The sequence below is a fragment of the Mixophyes fleayi genome, chromosome 8, assembly GCF_038048845.1.
Source record: "Mixophyes fleayi isolate aMixFle1 chromosome 8, aMixFle1.hap1, whole genome shotgun sequence".
Classification (NCBI taxonomy): Eukaryota; Metazoa; Chordata; class Amphibia; order Anura; family Limnodynastidae; genus Mixophyes; species Mixophyes fleayi.
Window position 1 is genome coordinate 73,422,391 of NC_134409.1, and position 12,793 is coordinate 73,435,183.

At 37.2% G+C, this 12,793-nt stretch overlaps 1 protein-coding gene across 2 annotated transcripts in view; it reads right to left on the minus strand.

Annotated features, from left to right (window-relative positions):
- Window positions 1-6,472: 6,472 nt before the first annotated feature.
- Window positions 6,473-12,793, minus strand: part of PRRX1 (paired related homeobox 1) — a 136,636-nt gene continuing 130,315 nt past the window's right edge. The window contains exon 4 of one of the 2 annotated variants that reach the window (XM_075184085.1): window positions 6,473-6,949. In XM_075184085.1, the coding sequence (XP_075040186.1) occupies window positions 6,811-6,949 (139 nt within the window). In that variant the 3' untranslated portion in view covers window positions 6,473-6,810. The remainder of the gene's footprint in view (window positions 6,950-12,793) is intronic. The other variant, XM_075184084.1, reaches the window with a different exon arrangement.

Sequence of the window (12,793 nt, forward strand, 5' to 3'; positions counted from 1 at the left end):
AAAAACCTTTTTTGTTTAATAATTACTATTTTTGTATGTCAAGTGAATTTACTTGAATATTTATTGAATTTTTGTATTTTTCACATTTTTTTACATGTTTCTTTTTACATTTTTGTCTCTTCATATGTAATTTGCCCCATGTACAAATTATTTTGACTATTTTAAAAATATTTAGAATTTTTTTCTATTAGTATATAAATATTTATTGTATGTAAAAAAATTACCATATGTAAAAAACATTCCTACGCGAAATGAATTGGATCATTAATTGTAAAACCATAAGTGATCTTCCATCTTTTTGCCTTGTATTAAATATGCATATGCATAAATCCCTAATAAGATCTATTACAGAATGAAAATGAGTCCTGGTTTCTGTTTTCATTATAAAACCAAAACAAAGTATAGATCCATAGTCAATTATCTATATTGAATGACAAACTCAAAATGAGGTTGTATGTGGAATGGAAGTGAGACTTGGTTCTAATCTCCACTATATAACTGAGAACAAGTTGTGGATCCGTAGTCTACATTGTTTTCAAAAAGAGGCTTGATCATCAGAAATAACTATGTGTAGACAGTCTTCAAATATGTCTCTAATGGATTTCCTAATAAGGTTTGGAATGCATAATGTTTGTTAGGAAGTAAAACACCGGCAATGAACATACGCTTCCCTGGACGGAATCTCAATTATCTTATGAACAATTAATTACGATAGGGAACTAAAGGAATATCATTAACGGTTTATTGATTAGATAAGGTTAATATAAAAAGAACTAAAGGCAGATTAGTTAGTATCCATCTTGATAAAGACCGCTTAGGCTGAAACGCATCTGAGGATATTAACTAAGCTACATTTACAAGCGTCTGCATTGCAGTGCCTAATCTGGACTGGATTTTGCCTCAAGCCATGTCACCTCTCCCGGGACCTTTAAAATTTTAGACACTGTGATTAATATTCCACAAGACAGACAAGAAGTTTATTAACAAGCTGCACATGAGCTCACTATTTTTCCATAGGTAAAATTAGCGAGGAACCCTAATAGTTAAAAATTAACTTTTATTATAATAAATGTTAAATAAAATACCAGCGAAATATCTAAAATTACTATACAAATAAGGACAAACAGTGTGTGAATTAAAATAAGCTGGATACAATGATCACCATCTCTCAAATTATTGCGGGGAATTTCAAATATGAGATATGCACAGTAAATTCCCTTACATAGCAACTTAATTCCTCCAAGTGGTAAATTGTCTTTTGTATAAATTCGTGAAACTAACCAATATAATTGGTTATATTAGTTAGCGTCACGAATTTAATCATTATTTTTATGTCACTTATTTATTTATTCACATATTTAAACTTTTTTTAACACTGAAGGAGTGTATATACTGACTACCTTAATCAGGATATTTAATCCTAACTACTATATATATTTAAGTTTATTTATAACTGTATTAAGTGCTATATTGCTGTTTAACTTACTGTCAGGTGCCGTCCCGCACTCCTACCTGGTGCCGGGACGGACGCCTTCTCTACACTTGTCCCGTTGCTACACTTCCGCCCGGCCGCCCGGATGCTAGGCAACGGAGACGCTCAGGGCCACTTCCTGTTGGCGGTCAGACCAGCTGACCGCCAACCTCCACTCCCACCAATGATTGGAGGATGTCACTATTTAAGCCAGACTCTGGCACCATTAGGGTGCCAGATTATCTAGTCAGCTAGTCCTTTTCTTGGCTCTTTAGATATCTATATTCCTGTGTATATTCCCTGCCTTGTACCTCCGGATTCTGACCCCTGCCTGCCTGACCACTCTCTCGGATCATCCCTGGTTCCAATATTGATCTCCCGGCTCTGACCCCTGGCTTCCTGACTTCTCTTCTGCTTCATCATCATCATCATCATCATTTATTTATATAGCGCCAACATATTCCGTAGCACTTTACAATTGGGGACAAACATAATAAACAAACTGGGTAAAACAGACAAAGAGGTGAGAAGGCCCTGCTCGCAAGTTTACAATCTATGGGACAATGGGAGGTTAAGTCTACATTTTGCATTTTGGCCCAGCCAGACTGCAAAGGTAAAATTAACTCATAAGCTAAATGAACCCGTCACACAACAATGTTGGTCAGGGGTTAGTTGTCTTGTGTGAAATTGTGAAACAGGCTAAAGGTAGCGAGGTTAAGAGGGTGGCTGAGGAATATTATAAGCTTGTCTGAAGAGGTAGACCAGAGGAGAAAGTTATCTTGAAAGTTTGTAGACCAGAGGAGAGTCTTATTGTGCGAGGGAGAGAATTCCATAGAGTGAGTGCAGCCCGAAAAAAGTCCTGTAACCGGGAATGGGAGGATGTAATGAGGGTGGATGAGAGACGCAGATCTTGTGCAGAACGGAGTTGCCGAGTTGGGAGATATTTTGAGACAAGAGAGGAAATGTATGTTGGTGCAGCTTTGTTGATGGCCTTGTAGGTTAGTAAAAGTATTTTAAATTGAATTCGGTACAAAACAGGCAGCCAGTGTAGAGACATACAGAGTGATTCAACAGAGGAAAAACGATTTGCAAGGAAAATCAGTCTTGCCGCAGCGTGCAAAATAGATTGTAGAGGTTTGAGTCTGTTTTTGGGAAGACCAGTAAGGAGGGAATTGCAATAGTCAATGCGGGAGATGATGAGTGCATGAATTAAGGTTTTTGCAGTGTCTTGCGTGAGCTCCCCATTTTCACTTCATTAATTCCCCCTCTAGCCATTTCATTAAACCCCCCATCCAATTCATAAGCCCCCCTATCCAATTCATAACCCCCCATCCAATTCATAAGCCCCACCTCTAGCCAGTTAATTACCTCCCCATTTTCACTACATTAATCCCCCCTATCCAATCTATACTAACCAGTTCATTAATCCCCCCATATCCAATTTATAAGCCTCCCCCCCCATTAGCCAGTTCATTAATCCCCCCCAGTCATCTCTTCCCCCCCTTGATATTTAACAAGCTGCACTTACCTTGCTGTCTTCTATTCCTCCTCTCTCCAGATGCCGGCGCTTGTCATCTTCACATGCAGCTAACAACATCCGACGCTGTTAGCTGTACTGTCATTGCGGGCGCGCTCTGTTTGATTAGTGTGGTCACGTGAGATGTGAGATCTCACGTGACCACACTAAGCAATAAACTGCAGCCACACTGACAGAGCAGCTAACAGCGTTGGATGCTGTTAGCTGCGTGATTGGGTACAGGAGCATGCGGGACCGCCCCCTTGAGGACAGGGACGGCCCCATTAGAGGAGAAAGAAGCCGATCGCCAGCATTTGAAGGAAAAAAAAAAACAGCTTGCAATTCTGCCGCGCTGTGCCCCCCAGGACTCAGCGCCCCAGGCTGCAGCCTGATCAGCCTAGTGGTTGATCAGGCCCTGTTGATATAAGTTGTGATGATATTTGACCTATAAGCAAGCCTGGTAGGCGGAGACAAAGGATAATTTGTTACCGACTGGCTGATATCATCGTCAATCATGACGACAATATTCATTTCTGATTGACTAACGGACAACACATCACTCTGCAAGCCCCACACAAGCAGTATTTAAGAGCTGCCAACACAGTCTATTGGCTTGCCTTTCAATAAGCACACACAAGCGAATTGCACGTCAGTGTATAGCTGGATGCACTTTCTGATTCCTCCTGTATTAGAATAGGAGTTTAGATTAAGGCACATTGCTCCATTAAATCTACAGTTAGTATGGAGCACTTAGGGGGTAGGCAGCAATTCACTCCCTGTCCTACTTAACTTCAGCAGAGGCAGCAGTTGTATCCTCATTATAATAACTATGGACTAGCAGGAAAGCTAGCCATACTATTACGCTGATCTGCACTTATATGTATAGTTCATACCTGCTTACTAATACCGAGTGTGGTATGTGGTTTGCCGGCAAGGAACTATACAAAAGACAATTTACCACTTGGAGGAATTGAGTTGCTATGTAAATTAATATATATCCCTAGAATTATTATACCTACCATATATGAAATTCCCCGCAATAATTTGAGAGATGGTGATCAGTGTATTCAGCTTATTTTAATACACAAAAACTAAAAAATAACAGATAATGCAACCGTGCACTCTGTGCCACTAAATTTCAAAGAAACTTGTGGATATTTGATTATATAAATGTATTAAACATTTATTAAAAATCATATACAATAAAAAATCTCATGAACTCTACATTGAAACATCAGCATATATAAAAATCAGCATAATATGCAAAAATACTCAGAGCATTAACTATTTGTAATTACATAAACATAGAAAAACATCAGCTTGAAGCTTGATTGGTGAGTGGCCAGCTGACTTATTCAATCCATTCAAAATTTTGAATAGTAGGTCCCACAATAAAATAATCTAGTAATGTAATTTGGTCAAAAAAAAATGTGTGCAATGCTCATTTTAATTCACACATTGTTTGTCCTTATTTATATAGTAATTTTAGGTATTTCGCTGGTATTTTATTTAACATTTATTATAATAAAAGTTAAATTTTAACTATTAGTGTTCCTCGATAATTTTAACACTGGAAAAATAGTGAGCTCATGTGCACCTTGTTAACAAACTTCTTGTCTGTCTTATGGAATGTCGTATTTCAGTTTAAGGTTGCACCCCATACAACACTATAGATAGCGTTAAAACTTTGAACAATAGTGAATTATTGTGTCTGTAGCTCTCACCCATTGGTGCGACAGATTAATCCTTTCTCTTTTTCCCTTATGTTATAGACCATACACTGTGCTTAATACCCATTCTCTCAACATCATCATCATCATCATCACCATTTATTTATATAGCGCCACTGATTCCACAGCTCTGTACAGAGAACACATTCACATCAGTCCCTGCCCCATTGGAGCTTACAGTCTAAATTCCCTAATATACACACAGAAAGACAGTCTAGGGTCAATTTTGATATTCTCTCTGATAGGAACACTTGAATCACTTATTTCCTTGTGCTGAATGATATCATATTGTTTTTTCCTGGATTAAATAATGTTTAATACTTTTATTGTTCACATTTAAAAAACTATACAATTTTATGATATCACCAGATGTCCCTGTTTTTTCATTCCCACACATGAGACTATAAAGTTTTTGAGAAGAAAACATTCTGAACAAAGACCACTAATAAGGCTGAAAAGAGAATGACCTGTGGTAGTTTTACTATCAGTAGTGGATGATGGCACTGAAATATCACACAGATGTTACAATAAGGAGGAATATGAAGATAACCTCCGTTGCACTTATTTAATAAGCCTATTAACTATGTTTGTTTGTAAAATATATGTCTTATCCTAACAAATTTCCTCTATGACTTTTTTCTGGGTTTTGTTTTTATGATTCCCATTTTGGAGGACAAAGAGAACATTTTCTTCAGATAAAAGATCACCAGATATAAGTATACTGTTTATTCCCATTGTAATCTGTATCACTGGATATATGTTCCTTAGTTTTGTTTTGTAAAGAACCCTCTAGCGCTGAAAGCATTCCCATTTTCCCATTTTAAGTTTTTATTTCTAAGTTGGCTATCAGCCTGGAAGTAAGTATTTACCCACGTACAGGGGAGCTCAGTAGGCTAGTCAAACTCGGGAGACACTGTTTCCTCACATCAACTCAATATATCCATTCACACTGGCAATTTTGTTAGGATGTACAAGCCCTGGTTATGATACATTTTACGTAGATACCATCCCACTCTTTCTAGCTAGCTATTTGCCTGTTCATCCTGTGACTTTTCTTCATCTGCCATGTTTACACCACTAACTCTGCTCAGTGAGCAGTAAATTCCTTTTAATGATGCAAGTTCTCACATCTGGGACTCCTGCTCCAAGTGTGCATAAATGTGAAATATTTGGCATTGAATAAGATTTTCAACCATGCTGCCAATCATTATCTCAGTTCCAAGTTTACGTGAAAAAAAAAGTTTCTTACAGTGCAGGCAATGTGGAAGTGAGATGCTGGTGAGAGTGACGGGTAAAAGTTACACACAACTGAGGACTGTTAAGGCACATTTATTTAATTACTAAATGAGCAAAGAAATTAGAATTTTGTGAGAAAATGTACATATACAAAATAGATAACTAAAAATCGCTTAAAGTTGAAATTAAACAAAAACTACACATCGTTTTGGTGATAATGTTTCTTTAAAATAATCCAAATGTTTAATACTAGCCACACTAATTGCACATATGCAAATGTTGCAAAAACAAAAGTATGATTAGGACTATTTGCCCTAGATAATCATTGGATGCCTTACTAATGTTCCCTCAAAACATTCAATCATAAGATAAAATTAATTCAAGTAATCAATGTTAGTCATACACAACAAAAGATCAGTATATTTAACGTTTTTCCATTGATATACAGTTCTGGCCAAATAGAACACTTTTATGGAAAAGTTTGATTTTTATTCTCTTTTCAGCATTCATTTTACAGTATTTTCAGATAAAGAGATACACAATTGATGCAATGCTAATCTTCAATCAAAAAAAAATAATTCTGAGAAGATTTGTCAATGTTTGGAGGTTTATTTACTATAGTTGCAGTCTGAAAGGGATGTAACGTGTCCAGATAAAATGTTTTAAGAAGTTGTTTTGACTATTTTAAGCAAAACATAAAATAACACAAACAGACTGGTGGCACTTGCCCAAGAAAAAAACCCCCAAGAAATAAAAACAAAATACAAACAGTTTATACGTCAATGTCCCATTGTAAGCCTTTATTTGTAAGGCCAATTGAAATGTAACCTTATATGTATTTCAATTGCTTGTCTTCTTCAATTGAGTTTTGGCACTTGATTTCTTTGTAAACTGTATTCTTTTGCCTTCAGTCTAAGATTAGCAATGCTATTTGCCATGTTCATCCCCTGGCCAGGATTGGTATTGACACAAGTGGAGGAATAAGTAGCCATGGCACTACAAAAGAAAAACAGTAAGTATTAGTAATTCTTTAGTATTTTCTCAGTAAAAATTATTATAGAGCCATGCTGTACAATATGCTTTTGGAACCACATGGAGGACACTCTGATGTGATGTATACTATTCCATAAAGGGGGTTTCTACTGTAAGATAACTTTATTTTGTTGATTGGTACATGTTTAACTGAAACTTTTACTTAGTGCATTTATTTATCTTTCTTGTTTCAATCTTTATTTTTCACCAAACCTTTATATCATGTAGGCAAAGTATGTAAGCAAAGTGCTATGTAAAATAATGTCCATAGACACAAGTAAAAACATTAGTTATAAAACTACATATCAAATGTGTTTTTAAACAACAAACCTAAAGTTTACTAATGTGTAAAACCACTTTATGTATGAAGAATAATTTCAGATTCATTGTTGCATAAACAAAGAATTAATAAATATACAGAGGAAATTAATATTATTGCTAATTTGTAAGGTGCCACGGTGCTCCATAGCGATAGACAGTGAGGAAAACAGGACATACATAAATTAGGGACATACAAGTTAGACAAAAGAAATAGATATGACAAGAAATAAGGGGTAGTGAAAGTCTTTCCTGTTAGGTAATTTGCAATGTAATAGGAAAAGGGCACAGCTTAGACAAGAGATACAAACATGGCTCAGAGATGGGGACTGTTGTGAACCTCCCGTGTAAGTAGTATAGTCGGGTGTATGCCAAGCTCTAATAAAGAGCTTGGTGAGATGTAAGTCAGAAGTAAATTTAAGAGGGTGAGAGGAAGGGTATGAAGGCGTGATGTTGTTGAGGGATATGCAGGTGAATGTGAGTAGCTTGAATTGGATTCTGGAGGAAACAAAGAGCCATTGTAGGCATTCACAGAGCAGTGTGATAGAAGTGGAATTATGAATGAGGAAGATAATTCTTGCCATGGCATTTAGGATGGGTTGACGCGAGAAAAGATGGGAGAAGAAATGCCAATCAGGAGGAGATTGCACTAGTTGAAGTGGGAGATGATAAGGGAATGTTTAAGAGTTTTGGATACAACTTAGGTAAAAAAAGGGTATATTCTGTCAATATTTTCAAAAGTGGAGGTGACTGGACTGCCATAAAGAGTGGATATGAGGAGTAATACAGAGAACAGAGTCAAGTGGGACACCAAGGTAGATTAAACAGTACATCCTCAAGGGACACATACTCAGTGTAACGACTGTCTCGTTGTCTGAATGCAGAGAGCCTGGTTCAGCTCAGGCCGAACAGAGGCGCAGAGTCTAACGGGTCCCCTGGTCTTCGCCAAGAACCAGGAACACGCTGGTCGCAGCCCTCTGAACAGTCACTAGAAGTAACACAGCAGAGAGAAAGAGAAATCCGAAACCAGGTCAGCTAGCCGAGGACTGGTACACTAGCGGTAGCGAGGTACAAAATCAGTATGCAGAAGGGTCCAATAACAGGCTGGAATATGTTACACAAGCAGTGGTGCAGTACAAAATTAGGATCAGAGTAAGAGAGGTTAAAACAAGCAAGGACTGGTACACAAGGAGTTAACAGGCAGAAGCACTTTTTAAGAAGGTTTCACAAGGAAAACCAAGGTCAGCAGCTATACAGCATAACAGGAAATCAGTCTGGGAATGGAAACCTGTTGCTCTGACACTGTTAGAGTGTCAGAGTGGGCTTTATATACTCTGCAGAATATGCCGCCTCACAGCCACAATCATGTGACCGTCCAAACCACGAAGTGCTGATCTAACACAGAGACAGAGGGAATCAGGAGCACAGGTGTGTGAGCAGGCAATTTTGTGACACACAGCCACTGGAAACATATATCATACCTCATTTATATGACTAATTTCACCCAGGCCATATTCTTCAATCCTGTTTTTGACAATTTTACTACACTGGACACTGAAAGTAGCTTTACCTTCAATTATTTAATTTAAAAAGGTAAATTTATTTGTAAAATTAATATGAAAATCAGGGTCTAAACAAAATATTCTGGGTGAGATTGGTCACATTCAAAAGTATTATAGAGTCTTTCTTTAGCACATAAATGTGCAGGACATAGAAGAACAATATCAAAGGGACCTAAATCACACAATACCATATGGTATCAGAACAATATATAGTTGCAGAAGTTTTTAAGGACTAGATATATGCTGTCACAGAGAAAGTGACAGTTAGAAAAGTAAAAGTTAAGCTAAAATACCCTTCACTCCTACTCTCCAACACCTTTTTTATATTTATTTAAAAGAAGATCAACTGCAGGGTTCTCTTTCTTCAACCTTGACATCTCAAAAATTCTTGCTTTCTTTTTGTACGTGCACAGGGAAAATGTGTTGTAACTCATAGCTCCTAATAAGATGGTAGCTGTACTTTTCAAAATTCAAAATGACAAAAACAACAGCAATTGTTGCTAAAGGTTACTGCATAGTCTAGTTGACTAGTGCGTTAGTAGCTGCCATTCTATTTATTTATACTTAATTAACTATATGATCATAAGACATCTATGTCATCTTCAGTGGCAGACCTACATCTTTGGGGACCTGAAACTTGAACCCTTAAGGGGGCCCCATTGCAACCAGCAACAATAGAGCAACATCCAAGAAGGCCTGAAGGGCCTTGCTGCCCTTGCAAGGTCCTCAAGGCCCAAATGGCGGAGAACAGGGTGATGGGGTGGAGTCCTTGAAATGGGCCATACAATGAATCCCTTCCCACCAGCAATGAGTAACAGCTGTTTTCTTCATAAATGGGGTTGTTCCATGGTAGATCACCACATTTTTTAAAAAAAATGTAACCACTACATCTCAGATTTTTATTAAAATTGCTATACTGGGTTATCTCACATATCAAAGTCACTGGTGTGAACAACAATTTTCTATGCTTTATAGATTGTGTTATGGGGGATGAAGATTAGGGAAATGTTATATACAAACATGATGCATCATATTAAAATGAAATAAAATATAACAAAGACCACAGTTAATATAATGTTTTATTTTAGACATATATGAGAATTCATACTACATGAAACACATTTTACAAAACACTCTTTTACCTGTTTTGTCTAGGAACAAATTCACGTACAGATTTGTTATATGAGAGCTCCCCTGCAATGTAATGTTCTAGAGACAATATGCATTAAGGCTTTAAGCACTCTCCAGTCATGGTAGACCGAAATTTGCTCTTTATAAAGGAAATCTTTGAAAAATTTTCTTTTGCTTCACTGCTCATGATAGGCATTGTCAACAACAGCTTAAGTGTAGTAGTAATATTGGGGAACAATTCAATTAGGTGTTGCTCCCAAATAAGCTAAATATTCTTTGAACTGATAACACTCGTTTACTAATTTATGGTCAATATCATCTTTGTAATGCGATATTATAAGTTTAATACTGTCCTCATCAATTTCAGGATTGCTCATCATTTCTGAGAGGAAGTTGAATTTTTTTGCAATCTGCTCATATGGATCAATCCTCTAACGTAACTAGATTACCAAGCAGTCATAGATTTGATTTAGATATTCTAGCCTAAATTTGTTAGCTCCTCTCAAAGAGGCCCTTCCATCTGGAAATTTCTGTATAACAATGGGTTTAGAAGCATCAGAATAACTTGAGGTGATATCTTCAAACAAACCTTTTGCTTCTGATTCATAGTGTGCAGACCTGTCGGCTGAATTTTCTCTGAGTTCTTTAACAAACGAAAGTAAAGTTGAAAGCAGAAGATAACCTTCAAATACATCAAAACCAGGGGTTTGGAGTTTCTTATTTGTTTTGTTGAAATGCTCCAGCACTGTTTCCCAAATGTTAAAATAGCATATTCCAACTTTATCAACTTGTGGTATAAATTCATTGAATATTGTTTACATTCAGGCTTCCCTTCTGAGTCTTCAAAAATATGTTTGAGAGTTTGTAAAATACCTGTATTTCCATTTTTAATTGCCTGGACTGCTTCATAGTATGCAGACCATCTAGTTATACTTAAGCTCTCCAGAGAAAAATCTAGATTACCGCATATGTTTAAAATGCCCCATCTTCGTGAAAATCCCAAAAAAGAAAATCTATAGCTCCTGCAAAATAGACAACATTTTCAATCACAGTAGTCTGCCTTTTCTCCAACAAGGTTGAGTGAATGGGCTGTACGTGGCACATAGTCTGCATAGCTGTTAATGTTTTTAAAAGAGCGCGTGCGGGCCTTTCTTTGAGCCCAGGGGCGCACGCAGGGGGGGTTTCTGGGTCTCCAGAAATCCCTTTCCTCCACTAAAAAAGTGCCCTACATAGCGGCACTGTACTATACAGCAGCCGCGGCGCTGTCAATGAAACGTCCGCGGCGGTGCTGCATTGTATACAGCACCGCCGCGGATGCTTCTTTGACAGTGCCACTGCTGCTGTATAGTACAGTGCTGCCGAAACTGAGCTGCTGCTTTTTTTTTTTTTGTGGGGTGGAGGGGAAATCCCCCTTAAAAATCCTCCGTACGCCCCTGGAGCCCTTCATGTTAGATGCATTATCATAGGACTGACCACGGATATTTTCAAGTGAAAGCTTATGTTCACCCAGGAATTGTCATATTTTGTTGAACAACGTCGTGGATGAATGGTTTTCTATTGGTAAAAATGTTAGAAATCTCTCACAGTGTTTTCCATTATAGCAGTATCGAACCACAATTATCAGCTGGTCAACGTATGTCACGTCAGGCATAGAGTCAACAATAATAGATTAGTATTTGGTGTCTAGGTTGTTGATTTGATTCCCAATTTCATCTTGTACGTGTTTTCCCATGATTTCTATCAATTCTTCATATACAGTTTTGGATAGGTAAGTAACATTTACTTTTTCATTTTTACATTTCTCGAGATGTTCATGTAAACATGGGTCAAAATGCAATAAGTTCAATGGCCTCATGAAGTTTCCATTATTTAGTGAGCCCCACTTCTCATGAGCTCTAAATGCCAAACCTCTTTCACTTAAATACTTTATAACAGCTACAAATCTTTTTAGAACTTCAAAATAGTACTGTATGGTTTTCTTCTCACCTGTTCCTCATGTTGCTGATCCACTGTGTTTTTATTTGACTTTCTTGTTATCCAACACAACATCTCCCTGTTATGTTTCATGCTGTCTTCATGATTCTCCAGAGTTCTGAGTACATTCATCCAGTCAGAAAACTCAGTTTTTGTAAGTGACAATTGGCATTTAGAAAAGAGTTTGCAAACAAAATAGTATATGCAGCCTTTGCTCTTTGAGTAAACAAACCAAGATCTCATCACAATTTGACCAATTTTCAATCCTTTTTTCAAAATATTTGTTTGAGAAACTTCTGTTTTGCTCCTTGTAATCCCTGCTGGATTCGGTATATACATCATCTGTTTTTTTATTTTGAAAAAAACTGATGTCTTGCATTAAACAATTCTGTATGAAATCAGTATCAACTGTTATGGGCCAGTTTGAGAGGTCACTGTATTCTTTGAAATCAATGAATTTGCTTCCTGTTTCTGTTCTGTCTCTTCTTGTTCCACGGTACTTTCATATTGACCACTGTGATCATCATCTGTATCAAAAGTGTCAACAGTGGGTTGAGTATTACTAGAAAGTGCTCCCATGGTTTGTGCACTGTCAATGGCTTCACTAGTGTTTGCATGGCCTGTTCCATCTATAGGTGTTGACAAACTTTTACTTGACATTGTAAAATAGTTTGATAGTTTTTGACATTTAGAAATTCGTCAGATCGGTTTTCCTTGAGTTTGTGTTTTTGGTATCCTACTTTTTTTAACTGGTTCTAGGTGACAGTAACTAAAACAACCATGCGTTACAACAGTGGTAAGCACATCTCTGAGCACACAGCAT